Here is an 18,501-nt window from a genome sequence, read left to right on the forward strand (position 1 = left end):
ACCAAAGGACTGTGACAGTTGATGCTCGCTTGATAATTGCTTCATAGCCTCAATTCTACTTTGGACAACCACAGATTTCGCGAAACTGCCTCGGCCCACTTTCGCGAACATTACCTTGACGTAAACAACCTGGGTTAAAAAAAATGAAACAGCAAATCAATGCGTAATCTGCAATTTATTTTATTTTTTTCCCTCTTCCTCAACATCCTCATTTTTAAGTTTTTACATTTTTCGTAAATCTTATTATTATTTGATGAAATAACCTTTCAAAAAAGTCCCTGTAACCCCGGCAAAAAAACTGACAACATCAAGTCAAAAAAAAGTTTATTTTGTGTGTGTGTAGCCATTTCAATATAACAATATTAAGAATGTGCCATCGCTAATGTGCATACCCACATGTATGTCTGAATAGATTAAACATTATGGGCCACCCTCTGTAAAAGAAATTATTGGAGAAAAAGAAATCCTTGGGATTTAAAAATTACTCAATAAAATATTCCATTGTTGTAAATATTTTTTAAAGCAATTATATTTTCCCTCATTTTTTTTATTTTCAAAGAAATTTTCTTCTTTTCTTGGATATATTATATTTATTTTAATACATTTTTAAGAATTAGATGAAATTTGTAATAATGACTAACCTGCTATTTTTTTTATTTTAGTAATTTATTTTCTCAAAACTACAAAAAAATTACCATTATTATTTAAGGATTTTGTGTGTGTATGCCTGGTTAAAAATAATGGGATTATTTTTTGTACGCTTGCCCATTTCCATACTCAAGGAAATAAAAAAAAAAACTTCATTTAAATAATCCAAATATTTTCAATTGATATATTCAAGCAATTTTTTTTTGTTTTGACTTGAATCACAGTTTACTACCTTTTGCTTTTATAATCGGTTTTAAAGTCACTACGTGAAGACAATTCAGATTAGAACGTTTTGAAAGTGTATTTGTTATTCTTTTGAATTTGCAACTTAAAATTTGAAACTTATCACATCCTGCCTAATCTTTATTTTAATCTTTTTTTTTTGTCACAATCAAACCCGGGTTACCGTTATAACCAAACCCGATATACGACTGTTACTCATCCATCCAGGAAAAGACTATACCACCCCATATGATGTCTTCGTATGATAATAACAACACCAACCTGTCGAACTTTCACCATCCTCATTATCCTGGCCAACAAGTTGGAGTACCTCACACAATGAAGGACAATGCTTACGAGGGACAACCACGTTACTATACCAGTCCTATGGTTATGCAACAACCCCAACAAGGGTACTTGATGAACAACCCTAATGCTCAATACGGCTTAAACCAACAAATGATGTACCCACCACCGCCACCAATTGCTAATTATGCTCAACAAGCGCCACAACAACAACCGCAACAAGCGGCAGTTGCACAACAACAATCACAACAGGGTGTCAACCAATACTTTGATCCAAGTATGCCAAACAATTACTTGTTGATTCAACAACAAAATCAAGGTAACCTTTCCATGACTCCAAATCAAGCTAATGCAACTCCACAACAAGCAATGGCTCAAAATTTCTACAACCCAAGTTACTCCCAGTTTCACCAAGGTGCACATCCTCACATTCAACCAACTAATATATCGCACAAGAGTGCCAGTGTTGGTAGTAACCAACAGGTTCCAGGTGGTGCCAATGCCAATGCATCTTCTGCAGCTGCTGGTAATGCTGTTTCTGCTACATCCAGTGGCAGTGGCAACAATGCTACTGCTAATAACAATGCAGCTTCTAGTGTAATATATCCAGATTTCCCAGAAAGACTTCAGCCATTGTTACCTATTCCTCCGTTATCCCGTGCTCCAACCCGCCCTGATTTGAATATGAACCTTTCTCAAAAGAGAGCCAAAAGGAAATCCAAATTTACTAAACAACAAGATGAAATGATTGTTTCCTTGAAAAAGAAGGGTAAGTCTTGGGTTGAAATCGCTGAAATTACCAATGTTGGTTCATACTTGGCTGCTAGAAATAGATATCAAGTTATTGTTGGCCAACAAGGTAATAACAACTCCAGTTCTTGGGATTTAAGAGATAAGGTCCATTTACAAGAAATTTTGGATGCTGGAGAATTAGAAAAATGGAGATTTATCAGTAATGAATTAAATAAGTCCTCTAATAAGAATTTCACTGATTTGGAATGTCGTGAAATGATTCGTGAGTTATTTTGGAGTAACCCTGCATCATTTGGTGTCAATGAAGAGACTATCAATGAATGTTTAAAGGAAAAGAAATTAACAGATAAATCGATTGAACAACGTGATCAACAATTGAAGAAGCGTGCCGATATAGTCGAAGGTAAGTTTGTTGACCCCAAGAAGGAACCTGCTGCTAGTGCCAACAATGCCGGTGTTGACAAGAAAGACCACTATTACCCTCCACCTTTACCACACCCATATCAAAGACAATATCAACAGCAACAGGTGCAACAACCACCACCTCAACAACAACCACAACAACAAGTTAATCAATTTTCATATGGCAAACCTTTCTATTAAGGATTGAATCTTTTTATTTTTTTTTGCTTTTGATTCAATTATTCACAATTGCTCATATTTTCAATTCTCGAAACGTTTTAGCTTATATTATCATTCAATTCTATTATATATTGTATAAAAGGGTATCAATAATTATCAACCACTTTCGAATTATGTAAGCTCCTTGACCAATCAGAGAGTCTGCTTGACGATCCTACAAGGCCAATCCCATTTCATATTCCATATGCTTTTTATTATACGCTATATGTTTCTACTATACACACCCACTACAAATTCTTCAACTTTTGCTGGACAACATCAATTTTGTCCTGAGGACATTGCTTCTTATCAGTTCTGGTACCAACTCTAATATCACTTTGAATTCTCACAACACCATGCTTATCATGCAAATGCTGGTGGAATTGTCCAATCAAGTCCATTACTTCATTCCATGGACCTTCAATCGTGGTTCCTGCTGAATGTAATGTTGTTTCAAGAGGAGAATCTTGAGCAAGTTTGGTGATTGCAGTGACTTCATCGGAAACTGATGCAGAGCCTGTTCCAATCTAGATTAAGTATTAGTATTTGATTTTGTTTTGGACTCTCGAAGATAACATACTGGAATTAGGCAAACGTCGGCTAAACAATGGATTGTTACGGGCATGTTGTGTCGTCTATATCGAATAACTTGAATGTGGTGAAGTTTTTTCTGTGACTACAAGCTTTTTTAAACCCCCCACTAGTTGCAGTAGAAAGTTGAAAAACGATTTATGTTATGGAACAGGTAGAAAGCTATAAAAGTCTTAATCCAAATAGAAAGAATATACCCCTATTATTGATTTTAAAACTAGCTTATCTACGCGCTTTATATACAGATTTAGCTCCTTTGCGTACAGCAATTCCAAAATAAGTTGCTTTAGGAAATAACTGACCGTAATTTCGAATCAACTAGCCATTGGCACTCGTGCAAACTCTTTTCCCTTGTAGTCTGACCCCAAAATTATATCGCTTAAGACAGCGAGTCGAAAAGTCATGATACTCACAACAAAGGACACCCCCTTAATCATCCATAGTGAACCAAAGATTTAACTCTACCCCGAAACCCCTAAAAAAATAAAAACCCATCAAAAAAAATTATTGGGGCGTAAAAAATATCAAACTAAAAAATCAATTTACAGTTTACAACTGCAATAAAATAAATAATTTTCCAATTCCAAAAGATCTGTCGATATTTTCTTATCCAATTGTCTCAGGTTTTCCCTCATTGTCCACCACAGTGTAATCAACACGCACCCCGAGTACACCTAAGATATAGAAAACGACAAGGTGTCATTTAATGCAAAAGATGAAGCCCATTACAGAGCTTGCGTAAAGTTATAGTAGTACTCTGAAATGATCTGGTAGAATGTTGCTTCATAAATAAACTTTCACTAGCCACAAATAATACGACCGCTTAAATAGGTGAAAAACCATTGACTCGACACGCCAGAAAAGTTATACAATAATTAATCATTAGTAAAGAACTTTGATAGTGTAAAAAAATATGGTTGTGAGCGCAAGATTTCGCATCTATTGGCAGAACAAACACATTTCAAAAATAATTCAATATAATATAAAAAAAATAATTTTCATGCAAGCCCCCTAAAAAAATCTAGAGAACGGCTTTACGAAATGATTAGGGGTCTAGATCTCAGCATTTTTGTTTTTGAACTCCATATCATCTATTAAACCGACAGGGATCAAAACCAACATACATTCTAGCGAGAAAGCCGAGATCAGGGACAAGAAAAGTGGAGTAGCTATGATTGCACAGATCCTCGGGAAGAGATGCTGGAATGTTATTTTGTAATACCTGTAGCTTGTACATATGTGGGCATACGAAAGTGGTTGCAAAATGTGCTAGTAGATTTAAAACAATAGACAATTGTCCCATGCTTTATACAAGTTGTCCTCCACAACTTTAGCTTAGATTCTTCCTTGAATGAGCAACTGCAGAGAATTATTATTATTATTATTAAAGAAAAACCAATCACTCGATGTTTTAGCCTAATACGTTATTTTCTGAGTAAGGTACTACTGGAACAGTACAATGACAGAAAACTCGAATAAATTTTATACCTGGTTTCCTCGGATATACCTTTCTTTTTCAAAAGAGGTAATAGCTTAAAGAGCATGCTTATGCTTATTAAACAGATGTGTGTAATTTGGTGCGCAAATTGAAACGCGCCCAATGACAATCCGCATTTTCCTGAGTCATATTGTAGTGCATGTTTTTTGTCGTATTGGAAATGAGTTATTATTTAATATTTGTGTTCAAGGTTCTTTTTGTTTCTTTAGTCCTTGCATCTACTTTTTTCCAAAACGTTGCTCCCACTTTCGCCTATTCTTAACAAGATAGGATTTTCAAATTGTCGGATTTAACTAAGTAATACTGCCGATTCTCCTTGCTTGCTCGTCAAGATATTCGGCGAGATTATTTTACCCAATCCAATCACCTGTTAAATTTCTCGTTGAAATACTCGCAAGGATTATTTGGACTCTTGGCTGTTCATTTTTCATTAGGTCGTGATATTTCTGTGCGGATAGACTTCCTATTTAGGAATTTGCACCCATGTATATACGAGAGAATAGGTTCAGCTAGAGTTGTCATCCCCACAATTCAAGAGACATAAATACTATACCTATCTCTAGAGGGAAAATCCAGCCTCCAGGAGAACAGGAGAACAACAGAATTGCCATCGTATCAATGCCTAAATTCAAATCTAAAGAAGACTTTTGCAAGCAAACCAACATCCGTGGAGAAATCAACAAGGAATTGGTTGAGTTTGCATATAAGAACTTGAACCATATTCCATCGAAAGGTAATGAGAACTATGAACGAATGATTAGTGGGCTAATGTATGTTGTCAATTGATACACTTTGGACTTCTAGAGTATTAACATTCAAACATAGCTACAATGCATACACGAAAGACATGCAAGATGTAAGAATGAGTATTAGAGATACTATTTTGGATTACGGAAAATTTAGACATAGAGATTACAAAACCACCAAAGATTACCTCGATGCAAAGAGAGAACATTTACGTAGTTTTATTGGCCATGTGGGTGATGGTGCCTTTATGGAATACCCAGTGTATTTTGACTATGGTTTCAACACATACATTGGCAAACGTTTCTTTAGTAACTACAACTTGACAATCTTGGATGTTTCAATTGTGAAAATTGGAGATAATGTAATGTGTGGATCTAATGTGTCAATCTTAACCCCATCCCATCCAACCGATCCAACGTTAAGAAGCGGATTACAAAATGGCTTACCAGTCACTATTGGAAACAATGTCTGGTTAGGCGCAGGACTGACTGTGTTACCCGGTGTTACCATTGGAGATGGATGTGTTATTGGTGCTGGCTGTGTAGTAAACAAGGATATTCCTGCCAATTCAATTGTTGTTGGTGTTCCTGGTAGGGTTGTCAAGACCATGGATCCTCGTGATCCTGATTTCGACGTCCATGCTTGTTTAGAACAATATGGCATGGCATTAATCAAATGATTTGAAGAATCATTTTTGAGAATATTTATGTAATTTTTCCCAGGAATTATTACTAAATTTAGTGGCCAGCTATGTATAGTATATACTATTAGAATGAACACACGAATATGTTTACTTTAGCAGTTGTAGATTTGCACTTCTGCATTGTCTTAACTAGGAGACTCTTGCAGGTGGTTTTTTTGATTAATTGGTGATATTTGTGTAAGGGTAGCTTTCCTATTTAGGAATTCGCGCCCCAATTTATATACGAAAACATAACATCAACTTGAGTTTTTTAATCCCCACAGTTCAACAGGTATAAATCACCCGATCTAGCTCTAAAGAAATTGATTCTTTTCGAGAGAAAAAAAAACAGAGCTACTAATAGACAAAATGCCTAAATTCGAATCTAAAGAAGACTTTTGCAAACAATCCAACATCAAAGGAGAACTCAACAAGGAATTGATTGAATTTGCTTACAACAACTTGAACCACATTCCGTTGAAAGGTGACGAGAACTATGAACGAATGATCAGTGGATTGGTGTATGTTTTTAATTGTAGTGCTTGTGAATTCTAGAGTACTAACATTTAAACATAGCTATAATTGCTACCAGAAAGAATTGGAAGATGTAAGAATGAGTATTAGAGATACTATTTTGGATTACGAAAAATTTAGACATAGAGATTACAAAACCACCAAAGATTACCTCGATGCAAAGAGAGAACATTTACGTAGTTTTATTGGCCATGTGGGTGATGGTGCCTTTATGGAATACCCAGTGTATTTTGACTATGGGTGCAATACGTACCTCGGCAAAGGTTTCTATAGTAATTACAATTTGACAATCTTGGATGTTTCAATTGTAAAAATTGGAGATAATGTAATGTGTGGACCTAATGTGTCGATCTTAACCCCAACCCACCCAACCGATCCAACTTTAAGATATCTGATGTTGGAAAATGCCTTACCAGTTACTATTGGAAACAATGTCTGGTTAGGCGCAGGACTGACTGTGTTACCCGGTGTTACCATTGGAGATGGATGTGTTATTGGTGCTGGCTGTGTAGTAAACAAGGATATTCCTGCCAATTCAATTGTTGTTGGTGTTCCTGGTAGGGTTGTCAAGACCATGGATCCTCGTGATCCTGATTTCGACGTCCATGCTTGTTTAGAACAATATGGCATGGCATTAATCAAATGATTTGAAGAATCATTTTTGAGAATATTTATTTACTTTTTCGCAAGAAATATTTCTAAATTTAGTAAACAGCTATGTGTAGTTCACATAATCGGCACGAACACGCAAATATATTTACTTTAGTTGCTGTAGATTTCCTCTTTGCTGTGGTCTTAACCAAGGGGGTGGTGGGCGGACAAGATATTCCGGCATACAAAAATTCGCCATTTCACACTACCTCATGAAATATTCTGTGGCAAGAAAATGGAATTTGTAATATTCTGAATTAGTAAAAACGTTCCCACCAGATCAACACTATCACCTAGAGCTTGAATATACAAAATGAGTGATAACATGCAAATTGATTCTCCATCTCCAGAGATTGACGAAGGGTTGTACTCTCGTCAATTGTATGTTTTGGGTAAGGAGGCCATGCTTAAAATGCAAAACGCCAATGTCTTGGTGATTGGTTTGAAAGGATTAGGGGTTGAAATCGCAAAGAACATTGCTCTTGCCGGGGTTAAATCTTTGAGCTTGTATGATCCTGAACCAGTAGAATTAGCTGATTTGTCTTCTCAATTCTTTTTACGTGAATCCCACATTGGCCAACCTAGAGATAGAATAAGTGCTGAAAGTTTAGCTGAATTGAATGCTTATGTTCCTATTCACGTCATTGACAACTTGAATGAAGAAACGCTTGTCACATTCAAATGTATTGTTGCCACAAATATCTCGTTGGAAGAGCAAGTTAGAATAAACAACGTCACCCATGACCGCGACATTGGTTTTATAAACGCCGATATTAGAGGGTTGTTTGGTCAGCTCTTTGTCGATTTTGGTCCCAAATTCACAATAATTGACCAAACTGGTGAAGAACCTAAAGGAGGAATTGTTTCTGATATCGAAGCTGATGGTACTGTAACCATGTTGGACGACAATAGACACGGATTGGAAGATGGTGATTATGTTAAGTTCAGTGAAGTTCAAGGTATGCCAAAATTGAATGATGGCAATCCTCACAAGATTGAAGTCTTGGGTCCTTTTGCGTTTAGAATTAAGATTGATGAGTCCTATGGAACTTACGAAAGAGGTGGGTTATATACACAAGTTAAAGTTCCAAAGGATTTAGCTTTTGAACCATTGTCTAAACAATTACAACAACCAGAGTACGTCATTTCTGACTTTGCTAAATTTGATAAACCAGCACAATTACACTTAGGTTTCCAAGCTTTGCATGCTTTCAAAAATAGAAATGGAGTTTTGCCATTACCTTATAATGAAGAAAATGCCAATGAGGCATTCAGATATGCCCAAGAATTGGCTGCTCAAAACCCACAATTATTAGGTGAAGACAAGCTCGATGAAAAGTACTTGAAGGAATTATTCTATCAAGCCAGAGGTGATATTCCAGGTGTTGTTGCATTCTATGGTGGGTTAATTGCTCAAGAAGTGTTGAAGAATTGTTCTTCTAAGTTCACCCCAATCAAGCAATGGTTATACTTTGACTCTTTAGAATCATTACCATCTGCTGAGAAGTTCCCACGTAATGCCGAAAATAACCAAGCCATTGGATCCAGATATGATAACCAAATTGCTGTTTTCGGTAAGGATTTCCAACAAAGAATTTCCAATTTGAAGGTATTTTTGGTTGGTACTGGTGCCATTGGTTGTGAAATGCTTAAAACTTGGGCAATGATGGGACTAGGATCTGGTCCTGAAGGTAAACTTTTCATTACTGATAACGATACTATTGAAAAATCCAACTTGAACCGTCAATTCTTATTCAGACCAAAAGATGTTGGAAAGAATAAGTCTGAAGTTGCTGCTCTTGCCGTTCAACATATGAACCCAGAATTGACAGATAAAATCGATGCTAGGTTAGACAAGGTTGGTCCTGATACCGAAGACATTTTCGATGATGGATTCTGGTCTCAATTAGATTTCGTCACCAATGCTTTGGATAACGTTGAAGCAAGAACTTATATTGATCGTCGTTGTATCTTTTACAAGAAGGCATTATTGGAATCAGGTACTTTGGGTACCAAAGGTAACACTCAAGTTGTTATTCCTAGATTAACTGAATCTTACTCATCTTCCCAAGATCCTCCAGAACAATCTATTCCTTTGTGTACCTTAAGATCATTCCCAAGTAAGATTGATCATACCATTGCTTGGGCCAAGTCTTTGTTCCAAGGTTATTTTAGTGATTCTCCAGAAAGTGTTAATTTATACTTGACTCAACCAGATTATGTTGAACAAACTTTGAAACAAAATCCAGATATCAAGGGTGCCTTGGAAAACATTTCTAATTACTTAAACAAACGTCCATACACTTTTGAAGACTGCATTGTTTGGGCTAGAAACGAATTTGAAGTTAAATTTAACCACGATATTAAGCAATTATTATACAATTTCCCTCATGATGCCACTACTTCAAACGGTGCTCCATTCTGGACTGGTTCAAAGAGAGCCCCAACTCCATTAGAGTTTGATATTAATAACAAGGATCATTTCAATTTCATTGTCGGAGGTGCCAACTTGTTAGCTTATATCTATGGATTAAAGGCACCAAAAGTCACTTTTGAAGAATACCAAAAGGTATTACAACAAATTAAGATTGAGCCTTTCCAACCAAAATCTGGTGTAGTTATTGCTGCTAATGATGCTGAAGCTGAAGAGCAAGCCAACAAGCTCTCCGGATCCTTAGATGATGACGCTGTCACACAACTTGCTGCTTCATTACCTGAACCAAAGGCATTAGCTGGTTATAGATTAAACCCAGTTGAATTTGAAAAGGATGATGATACCAACCATCATATTGAATTCATCACTGCTGCTTCCAACTGTAGAGCATTGAACTATAACATTGAAACTGCCGATGCTAGTAAAACCAAATTTATCGCTGGTAAGATTATTCCCGCCATTGCAACCACCACTGCTTTGGTTACTGGTTTGGTATGTTTAGAGCTTTACAAGGTTGTTGATGGAAAGACTGATATTGAACAATACAAGAATGGATTTATCAACTTGGCATTACCATTTATTGGATTTTCTGAACCAATAAAGTCAGCTCAAGCTAAGTATAATGATAAGACGTATGATCAAATTTGGGACCGTTTCGATCTTGAAGGTGATATGACTTTACAACAACTTTTAGATCACTTTGAGCAAAAGGAAGGATTGACTATTTCTATGTTATCATATGGTGTTTCTCTTTTGTATGCTTCTTTCTTCCCACCAAAGAAGGTTAAGGATAGATTGTCAATGAACTTGACCAAGTTGATCAAAGAAGTCAGTAAGAAGGAGGTTCCACCTCATGTTCACTATTTGATTTTCGAAATCTGTTGTGACGATTTAGAAGGTGAAGATGTTGAAGTTCCATTTATTTGTGTAAAGATTTGATTGATATATAAATAAAACAATTACATATTAGAGATTTATATGTTTTATATACTAGACCTAGTTATTCTTGTCAATTCACCATTTGTAGCTAATAACTGATTATATTTCCCTGATTCGCATACTCTTCCTCCTTTCAATACGATCAATCTATCCGTGATTTTCATCATTTCTTTATCATGAGTAATTATTATGATGGTATAGTTCCCTGCCAATTGTTTTTTAATAAGTTCGATTATATGTTGACTATTTAATGGATCCAAATTAGAAGTACACTCATCAAATATCAAAACTTTTGGTCTTCTAATGAGTGCACGGGCTATTGAAAGTCGTTGCAATTGCCCACCAGAAACCAAGGAATTGGACCCTTCACCGATTTGTGTTTGAAGTCCCTCAGGTAATGTCACTACAAAGTCATAAATCCCCACCATTTTAAGTACCTCTTCAAGAAGGGGATAGGATATCTGAACACTTGGACTCATTCCATAGGTTAAATTTTCGTAGATTGTACCCTCAAAGAATTTTGGAAACTGTGGTACCAAACCGATTGTATATCTTAACCAATCGATATCGACTGAGGCAATGTCTTCATCAAAGAATTTCACCTGGTTCAGATGTGTGCCGTAAAGTCGAGTCAAAAGGGAGACTATGGTGGATTTGCCTGCTCCAGACTCACCCACGATTCCAATTAATTCATTCTTTTGGATTTCACAACTGAAATCACAAAGAATTCGTTGTTTTTTGAAAGGGTAGGCAAACTCAATATGATCAAAAGTAATTATATTATCTGGAACAACTGTTGGCTTCAAGATTCCATTATTTTCAACTTTAGATAATGCAGAATTTTCTAATAGTTTCACAATCAAAGTTCCAGCTCTCTGTCCCCTTGAAATTTCAGGAAGTTGACTAAGCAAACTGCTTGCATTGGTCAAGGTAAAAGTTAAAAGTGAAACTACTTGCATAAACTGATTTGATGTATATTCCAGTCTACCAGCCAATGTCATACCAAAATATAACACCGTGGCGGTAGCAACAGAGGCAAGCAAATCGTTAACTGCCAAGCCAATCCCAGTTTTGATTGCCCTTCCAATACCAACATTTTGAACCTCATGAACACGATTATCAAATGAATTCAGGAAGTATCTTAACATGTTATAGATTCTGATTGTTTTTATAGTTGAAACCACTTGGTAAAGATTATTTTCCAACTTGGCAATGCTAGATTTATAATCATTCTCAGTCGAGTTTAACACTAAACCATAGAAACCGGTAAGGATAAGAACAAGAGGAACAAAAGCAATACCAACCAATGAAAGCTTCCAACCAACAACAATTGCCCATATAAGACCCACTAGAACCATAGTTATGAGATTTACAATTAGTTGCAAAAACTCAGAAATAAGGTTTCTCAAATCACGAGTATCATTCATTAATAATGCTGTTATTTCAGCCGGTTTAACTACTTCTGAATCGAAAAACGACATATCCTGACCATTTATTCTTTCAAATAAAGTCTTTCTAAGTGATACAATCCATCTTTCACTAGCATATGCCAAAATGAACTGTGAAACATAACCGGACAAGCCAATAAAAAAGGCAACTCCAATTGAAATACAGGACCATTTTAATAATTCCTCATTAACTCCAATTCCCATTGATGCATCGATTGAACTTGAAAGTAATTGTGCAAAACAGGATGAGAAAATAGGATTAGTAGCTCCATTAAGAATTGATATGATAATCCCAACAACAATAACCCACTTGGTCTCAATTGATTTACTGCAATATTTGAGAATTGCAAATACTCCCATGATATTTTCCTTTTCTTCTTCTTTGACTTTTTGGTTTTCTAGATCTTTCAAAATATATGGACTGGTTTTATAATTATAGTATATACTCTTGGGAAGTTCTTTGTAGTCTGGGGTAAGTGTTTCTTGTGATTCAACTTCAGTTTCGTCAAAATTATACGCTTGGATAAAATGTTCATCTTGAAGAACTCTGAAGGGACCCTCCGAAACAACTTTTCCTCCTTCAGTCAATATCACATAGTCTTCAGATTCAATGTTGTTAAACTCATGCGTAATAACAATTGTAGTCTTGCCAGTTCTCCATTGACGTATTTTGTCAAATAATAGATTCCTATTCTTGAAATCCAAGGCACTAAATGCTTCATCCAATATTAGAATCGGAGGATCTCTTAATTTAGCTCTGGCAATTGCAATTCGTTGTTGTTGACCACCAGATAACAGAGACAGCGAAACTTGCACATCTAATCCCTTGTCCTCGATTAAATCATGCAATAAGGAAAATTCAGCAGCATCACTGATTAAATGTTCTGGTACGTGTTCAAGTTGATGGAAGAAATCCAGGACTCCAAGAGCAATATTTTCTCTTATACTCTTGTTGAAAATAGTTGGATTCTGTTGAACAAGAGTCAAGTTCTGAGTTATATACTTTGGATCCAACAATTGAATTGGGTGGCTATCTATTTCAATTGATCCACATTGTACATCGTATATATTCATCAATAATAAAGGTATAGTCGATTTACCAGATCCCGATTTCCCAATTATGAAATTCATAGTGTTTGGTTCAAGAGTAAAAGTTATATCTTTGAGTATCAACTCATCTCGAGAAGGGTATTGAAAGTAAACATGGTTAAAGGAGATATTTCCGTTGCATGTGCTTGGATATATATTTAAGTTCTCTCTGAAATCAAACTTGTCTTTATCTTTGTCTTTCATATCCAAGAATGTTGATATTTTACCTGCTGCAGCATGGGCAGTATTTAAAACAGCCAACAATTCAGTAACTCCAGAAACAGTAGATCCCAACATCAAGCAGGAACCGAAACAGGTAATCAATTGGTTTATTGTGATAGTTCCTTTGCTCATTAAATATATACCAAACCAAAATGCTTGAACAAACATCATCAAAGTCAAAAACTTCAAAACTGCTGTATTGGCAGATATCGCATTAGCCAACTTATAATAGGCTTTGGCTGAACTGTTGACAATAGCTTTAAATTTAGAAAACTCAACATATTTCCCATTAAACACTCTAACAATTTCGGGAGACACCAAACACCAATCCAAAACCTTGGACCCTTCAGCCGTAGTTTCATTTTCCACCTCGGCAGCTTTGTAAGTCAATCTTCCAAACCACCAACCACTAAATGCCATAACTGGGGCCGATGCTAAGATAACCAAAGTTATAGCCCAGGATTGATAGAAGGACATTATCACAAGGGCAATAATCAAGGCAAAAGTCTGTACTAGCATAGCCATGACTTCTGCATTACCACCACGCAATTCTTCAATACATCTATTGACTTGAGATATATTCCCCATAAGGTTTTGTTTCCTATCATACCATTTTATTTCTTCATGGAGCAACTTATTGAATAATTGTTTTCTAGCACGTAATTGTTGCACTTCACCGAATCTCATCCATACAGAAATCCCAAACCAGACGAGTATCATCTTAGCAGCCCCAATCCCCATCAATGCTCCACATAAGATTCTAACCTTGGTGATAAATTCATGATAGTTTAATTGCCCCGTGTAAAATTCACCAAGGCATCCAATTGTATCACCGTAAATCATAGTCAGTAATGGGGTGGAAACTGCAGAGAAGCACATTAGGATAGTACCTAGTATTGCCAATGGTATATCTTCTTTTTTGAAGAACATTAAAATGTTTCTGTTTGGACTAGGCATGATTTCTTCTTGGGGATCCATACATGGATCAGCCATTCCAATTTCTTTTTCCATTTCGTTAGAATTACTTTGATAAATTAAATAATATAAAAAAGAGCTCGAACTAGTTTAAAAATCCCATATATATATATTAAACCATGTTTAATAATCATTCTATATGAAATAACATGATAAGATGACTAGGTCCCCCATATCTAGAGTGATTAAAGTTTTCGCATTCATCAAGAATTGCAACCAACCATATTTTTTATTACCAAATTGAGGTGCGACAATATGGAAAATATCTGGGCTACAAACCCGTACTGTTTCATGATAATGATTTTACGATCTCTGGAAACTCTTGCAATGCACTAGTATTCCAAGTTTAGGTTACCTGCCTCTGATCACCATTTTCATAATTTCTGATAATAAGCTCTTGTTCTCTTACTTTCTTTTCCAATTGATTTATTTTCTCTTGATCTTCTTTAGAACTGAAAGGAGCCGAATGGGTCCGATAATTTCCAAACGCTACATTACTCACAATTAACCCACCAAATATCAATATATTTATCAAAATAATTGATTTCCAACTGATCTTGCCAATAAATCCATTAACTATTTCAGCAAATGTCTCAGCTGTAATTTTTGAACGGGCAATCAATTGAGGATCTCTATTTCTGCATTTATCCAATTCAGTACACTCTTGTTCTAAGGCAGGAACACGTAGTCCACTCTCAGGTGAGCATCGGTTACGCACATACTCTCGTGAACAAAAAGAAATCTCTTGAAGAATTTCTAATGCTGTAGATTGCATTCGTTGATTGATGTCTATTCTTATTGTGGTTATAAAAATGTAGATAAGGTAGAATATAATGGACGTTAGAACAGCATTTGATATGAGCTGAAGGTATAAGGCAAGGGTGTACGGTATCCTAGGGTCTGAAAGAACTTCACGTACCAATGACTCTCGTTGATATTCGACAGGGATAGTATTAGATGATAATACTTGTTGTTCTATTGGATTTTGCATCTGTAATTGAGGTTGGTTGTCAATAGAGTCACTTTCTTTATTGTCTGGTGATACATCTAAAAAAGTTGCTTTTGAACGGATACTGGAATTATTTATAGGCATGTCACCATCTTGTTTATCATTTGTTATATTCTTATTAAAGTCTTCAGATGACATTAAGTTAATGCAAACTTGTATTTCACAGTTGGTATATTTTTTTTTTATTGATCTTAAAAACAAAAAAAAAAATTAATCTCGACTGCAATTTGAGAGCAAATCCCGTAGCACAACCATGTCAAAGCAAGAACACCTAAAGTCTATAATCAAAACTTTCCAATATACTCCAGATGTCAAACAAAAGGGAATAACCAAACCAACAGTAAAGAAAAGACAGTCATTTCCGGTGAAATCTACCAATTCCCTTCCAAATCTCAATCCATCACTTGCACCCGGTCTTACACTTCTATTTGTAGGATACAACCCTGGAGTAGAATCTTCAATACAGCAACACCATTATGCCCATCACAGTAACTTATTCTGGAAACTATTCAATGCATCTAATGTTCTAGAACATGTTTGTAATGCGAGAGAAATTGAAATAGAGGAGGATTCTTTCTTAAGCAAACTTGTGCATGAAGGTGCCAACCATGTACACGATTGGGATATTGCAAAATATGGAATTGGGTTCACGGATTTGGTACTTAGATGCACCAAACGAGCTGAAGAGTTATCAGCACAGGAAAAACTAGAGAATGTACCGCGTTTACTTAAAGAGTTTCATAATGAAGGACAAGGTTCTAAGTTTATTGTACTTATAGGGAAAGGAATTTGGGAAACAATTGTTAAATATATCGCCACTGAACTACAGATCAAGGTTAAGCTTACCAAAGAGAATTTTGTATGGGGGAAGGTTGCAACCGGAGAAGATAAGCTATACAATAAGATATTAGACCGATTGTACGAACAAGTTGAGGGAACAGTTTATGTTTTCCCAAGCAGCTCTGGTTTGGTTGCAAGTATGAAGTATCAAGAAAAACAACAGTTATGGGACAATTTAGCCAAGGATATTTATTATATACAAGAATAGTTCTAGCTATGCACGTTGCTGTTATATCCATACTTTGTAGACTGCATCGTCAATATCTTTATTAAATTTGGCTCTGGTTTCGTCGTTCATTTCACTACCATACTGACCGAAATTTTCAGTAAATATTTTGTCAACATAATATCTCATCATTTGACATTGCTTTACATTATAACACTCATCAAAATGTAACGTTTGAAGTGCAGTTTTCTGAATTTGGGTACATGCAGACATGGCCTTGATTATATCAGCACATGGGGATCCCAGTTGTAACCAGGTCACTTGCTTAGAGCATTCCACAACTTGATTCTTAATCTCGGAACAGTTAACTGCACATGCATTATTTATATCCTGAGAAGATTTATAATAAGCTAGTCTTGGATCTTTGGGATCATCTTTATGTTTGTTCAAAACCTCAAAAATGTGGTTTTGTGGTGATGATTGTTCAAATAAATTTGCGTGTTTCTTATCTGGATTTTCTTGTTTAAAGAATTCCTGAAGATCTTTTGGTAATTCTTTATTGATATCCTCAGTTTTTTTGCCTTCGGTGGGCTTGGATGAGGTAAATGGCCACATGATTTGCTCGAAGTCGATGTAATACTACAAGTCTACAAAGCTAAAGATGCTGTGAAAAAAAAAAACAGTAGGAAAAAAATACAAGCAACTTTTGGTATGTACACACTTACTATGAAGATCGTTCTAAAATACCTTCAAACAACCTGCTTATTTCCAATTCAAATAGATTAAGTAAATTTTGGGAATCCTGTCGATTGGTCGATGTCACATTTTTGTTTAACTTGGTTCGTAAATTTTCCACTCTTGAAATTATCAATATTCTCAATCGTGATATTATAGGATATAATCGAATCAATTCGGTATTACTTGCTTTTGTAGTCTGATTTGTATTTGCCGTAAACCCATCCATCAATAATGACAATTGCAAATCTAGTTTTTGGAAAAATTTAAAAAATGCAACCATTTTGCTAACATCAATTTTCACATTATATTGAGTAAGATCCAGATCGAAAATGTTTCGATAATGTTCAAGATAGTCTTCTAAATCTCCTAGTATTTTAATGTAATAATCCATTTGACCGAAAAGAGTATTCTTTTGACATACTGATACCCAAATGATGTTGATCACGTCGGTTAATTCTTGAATCAATTGACCAAATGAATATGTTTCGTTTGTTTCTGCTTGTGATTTAATAAATTTCCGTTGGATTTGCAATAATTGTTCATCAATATAATTAACAAATTTCGATTGTTGTTGATGGGAAATCGGTTCATGTTGTTCAATTGACTCAAAATCTAATTTGAATAACTGGTATGCTTCATCAAAGGGAAGGGTGATTTGTTGAAATTTAAATAGGTCAACTTCTTCCATATCAGTCTCACTATCATCCATTGAAGTAGTGGACAGCACATGGGGTATATGAGAATTTTGATGTTGGTGTTGATGTAACTGTTGTGTGGGTGTTACCTCGTGATGGTGGGGGTGAGCCGAGGGACTCGGTCCGACTGCATTACTAGAGGAGGGGACAGGCTTGGAAATATCCACCGATGGGGTAGGAGTCTGACTGTCATCATATAAGTCGGGGTTTAAATCGATATCAGCTAACGTAGATTGAGGAATTGTTTCATCAGGTAGAGTTCTTACTTCCTCATTGGGCCCAGGATGTACTGGGGTGGGTGGTGTTGACAGAGTTTCCATTGAAAAATGTAATTGTTGTAGAAGAAGAACATGCAATGCAATACTTGGATGATTTCCCGAATTAGTATTTTTCTCGTCGTCCCTATCGAGACAATGGTGTAAGTATGGGTGCAAAGTTTCTTTTACGCATGATCGGTATTTTCTTACTTATTTTGTATGTGACATCATCGGGAGACACGGTGTGCGGTTTCTACGACCTAGCAACAGCAGCAATCAGTGAGTCATTATTATATCAACTTTAAGCTTTAGATGATCAAATTTCATCTGGAAAGTAAATCCAGAATCGAATTCTACTCACATAGGTAATGTTATGTCCACAAAAGCTTACTCGTTAGCCGCTCAAAGGCCGAGAAGATCTCATAAAACGCCTTAT

At 35.8% G+C, this 18,501-nt stretch overlaps 10 protein-coding genes across 10 annotated transcripts; 5 read left to right on the plus strand and 5 right to left on the minus strand. All coding sequences in view use genetic code 12, as the record gives it.

The window, feature by feature from the left end:
• Positions 1-858: 858 nt before the first annotated feature.
• Positions 859-3,189, plus strand: AAF1 (C2H2-type transcription factor AAF1; the record flags this gene model as incomplete). Its single annotated transcript, XM_007376472.1, has 2 exons — positions 859-3,077; positions 3,131-3,189. The coding sequence occupies one exon, from the start codon at positions 1,120-1,122 to the stop codon at positions 2,530-2,532; it is 1,413 nt and encodes a 470-aa protein (XP_007376534.1).
• ECM15 (Ecm15p) lies at positions 2,799-3,175 on the minus strand (the record flags this gene model as incomplete). Its single annotated transcript, XM_007376473.1, has 2 exons — positions 2,799-3,077; positions 3,131-3,175. The coding sequence occupies 2 exons, from the start codon at positions 3,173-3,175 to the stop codon at positions 2,799-2,801; spliced, it is 324 nt and encodes a 107-aa protein (XP_007376535.1).
• A 2,040-nt stretch (positions 3,190-5,229) lies between the features above and the next one.
• On the plus strand, positions 5,230-6,125 carry SPAPADRAFT_67782 (sugar O-acetyltransferase; the record flags this gene model as incomplete). The annotated part of the gene is made up of 2 exons (XM_007376474.1): positions 5,230-5,409; positions 5,444-6,125. 2 exons carry the CDS (start codon positions 5,258-5,260, stop codon positions 6,063-6,065), a joined length of 774 nt encoding a protein of 257 aa, XP_007376536.1.
• A 223-nt stretch (positions 6,126-6,348) lies between these two features.
• SPAPADRAFT_62356 (sugar O-acetyltransferase) lies at positions 6,349-7,351 on the plus strand (the record flags this gene model as incomplete). The annotated part of the gene is made up of 2 exons (XM_007376475.1): positions 6,349-6,589; positions 6,645-7,351. 2 exons carry the CDS (start codon positions 6,438-6,440, stop codon positions 7,246-7,248), a joined length of 756 nt encoding a protein of 251 aa, XP_007376537.1.
• Positions 7,352-7,566: 215 nt separating this feature from the next.
• On the plus strand, positions 7,567-10,626 carry UBA1 (E1 ubiquitin-activating protein; the record flags this gene model as incomplete). Its single annotated transcript, XM_007376476.1, has 1 exon — positions 7,567-10,626. The coding sequence occupies one exon, from the start codon at positions 7,567-7,569 to the stop codon at positions 10,624-10,626; it is 3,060 nt and encodes a 1,019-aa protein (XP_007376538.1).
• On the minus strand, positions 8,264-14,342 carry HST6 (ATP-binding cassette alpha-factor transporter; the record flags this gene model as incomplete). The annotated part of the gene is made up of 1 exon (XM_007376477.1): positions 8,264-14,342. The coding sequence occupies one exon, from the start codon at positions 14,340-14,342 to the stop codon at positions 10,671-10,673; it is 3,672 nt and encodes a 1,223-aa protein (XP_007376539.1).
• Positions 14,343-14,706: 364 nt separating this feature from the next.
• On the minus strand, positions 14,707-15,507 carry SPAPADRAFT_51742 (uncharacterized protein; the record flags this gene model as incomplete). Its single annotated transcript, XM_007376478.1, has 1 exon — positions 14,707-15,507. One exon carries the CDS (start codon positions 15,505-15,507, stop codon positions 14,707-14,709), a length of 801 nt encoding a protein of 266 aa, XP_007376540.1.
• Positions 15,508-15,622: 115 nt separating this feature from the next.
• SPAPADRAFT_51743 (uncharacterized protein) lies at positions 15,623-16,417 on the plus strand (the record flags this gene model as incomplete). The annotated part of the gene is made up of 1 exon (XM_007376479.1): positions 15,623-16,417. The coding sequence occupies one exon, from the start codon at positions 15,623-15,625 to the stop codon at positions 16,415-16,417; it is 795 nt and encodes a 264-aa protein (XP_007376541.1).
• Positions 16,418-16,438: 21 nt separating this feature from the next.
• Positions 16,439-16,990, minus strand: SPAPADRAFT_141336 (uncharacterized protein; the record flags this gene model as incomplete). Its single annotated transcript, XM_007376480.1, has 1 exon — positions 16,439-16,990. The coding sequence occupies one exon, from the start codon at positions 16,988-16,990 to the stop codon at positions 16,439-16,441; it is 552 nt and encodes a 183-aa protein (XP_007376542.1).
• A 67-nt stretch (positions 16,991-17,057) lies between these two features.
• SPAPADRAFT_62360 (TFIIH complex subunit) lies at positions 17,058-18,343 on the minus strand (the record flags this gene model as incomplete). Its single annotated transcript, XM_007376481.1, has 1 exon — positions 17,058-18,343. One exon carries the CDS (start codon positions 18,126-18,128, stop codon positions 17,100-17,102), a length of 1,029 nt encoding a protein of 342 aa, XP_007376543.1.
• Positions 18,344-18,501: the final 158 nt, after the last annotated feature.

This window comes from Spathaspora passalidarum (genome assembly GCF_000223485.1).
Source record: "Spathaspora passalidarum NRRL Y-27907 unplaced genomic scaffold SPAPAscaffold_5, whole genome shotgun sequence".
NCBI classification, from domain to species: Eukaryota; Fungi; Ascomycota; class Pichiomycetes; order Serinales; family Debaryomycetaceae; genus Spathaspora; species Spathaspora passalidarum.